At 28.9% G+C, this 1,020-nt stretch overlaps 1 protein-coding gene across 1 annotated transcript; it reads right to left on the bottom strand.

Annotated features, from left to right (window-relative positions):
• Positions 1 to 4: 4 nt before the first annotated feature.
• On the bottom strand, positions 5 to 1,012 carry LOC107885696. The gene is made up of 2 exons (XM_016809367.2): positions 115 to 1,012; positions 5 to 43 (listed from the first exon to the last, which is right to left on the bottom strand). The coding sequence occupies exons 1-2, from the start codon at positions 982 to 984 to the stop codon at positions 5 to 7; spliced, it is 909 nt and encodes a 302-aa protein (XP_016664856.1). The 5' UTR covers positions 985 to 1,012.
• Positions 1,013 to 1,020: the final 8 nt, after the last annotated feature.

Here is a 1,020-nt window from a genome sequence, read left to right as displayed (position 1 = left end):
TCTATCATCCGAGTATGCTGTCCTCAATTTTTATTGAATTTATCTATATACAAATTTATACTATGAAAGTATTTTATTTAACCAATGTGAGTTAGTTATTTATTAAATACTTACATTACGCCACCAAGATTGATTTAAATGGAAACGACATCCAATAAGTTGTACATTTGGAAAAACTTCCCTCACAGCTTCGTGTGCTCCTATTTCAAAGTCGATGTGTAATTTGCATAGATTAAGTGTTTGAGATGTGTGTTGCAAATATAGTTCTTTAATAAATTTCCACATTTCGATATATGTTTGCTTAAATTTATCTTTCAAAAAAATAAAAATAACTGGTAAATAAAAGCCATTCTTAAAACAATGAAATGTATACATTTGCATGAAAAAATTAGGTGCGAATTGAAATGTGCAATCTGAAAAATATTCAGTGCAAGAACTCATAAAATTTAAATTATCTTCAGTCGTGATACAGATAAACGATTTATTCATCGGAATGTAGATACACTTTTTATTAGTAAATTTAAAAATATCATCGTTTTGCATTTCCCAAATTTTATCTATGGCTTCATCAAAAGATTTTAGATGTATAGGAAAGTTTTTCTGTCTTGCCATATACATGGCTTTTCGGACAGAAGAAATATCCTTATGTACAATATCTGTACCAACATTTGTCAGTAATTCTTTTCGTATAATTTTGCTTGGTCGAGTTGAAATTGAATCGCTGGCTTTTCGTTTGCAATTTTTTCTGAGAACTTGAAGGTCAATATTTTGAGGTGTTATTGCTTCATGTTTGTGATCACCGATTACCGCAATAACTTGAGTTTTTTTGACATCAGTTAAAATACTGGCATAACAACTTTTGTTATAACATATCCATTTTAACAATTCGTCTTTGCGTTTTCTTATAAATCGATATTTATGTGAAGAAACCACAGATAACTCTTTCCCACGTTCTGACATTATAATTTTTAAAGAATTTTCCATAGTTACCGCAATATTACTAATACTATAACTAAAACC

This window comes from Acyrthosiphon pisum, unplaced genomic scaffold, assembly GCF_005508785.2.
Source record: "Acyrthosiphon pisum isolate AL4f unplaced genomic scaffold, pea_aphid_22Mar2018_4r6ur Scaffold_7598;HRSCAF=8176, whole genome shotgun sequence".
NCBI lineage: Eukaryota > Metazoa > Arthropoda > Insecta > Hemiptera > Aphididae > Acyrthosiphon > Acyrthosiphon pisum.
This window is presented reverse-complemented; position numbering and strand designations above follow the sequence as displayed.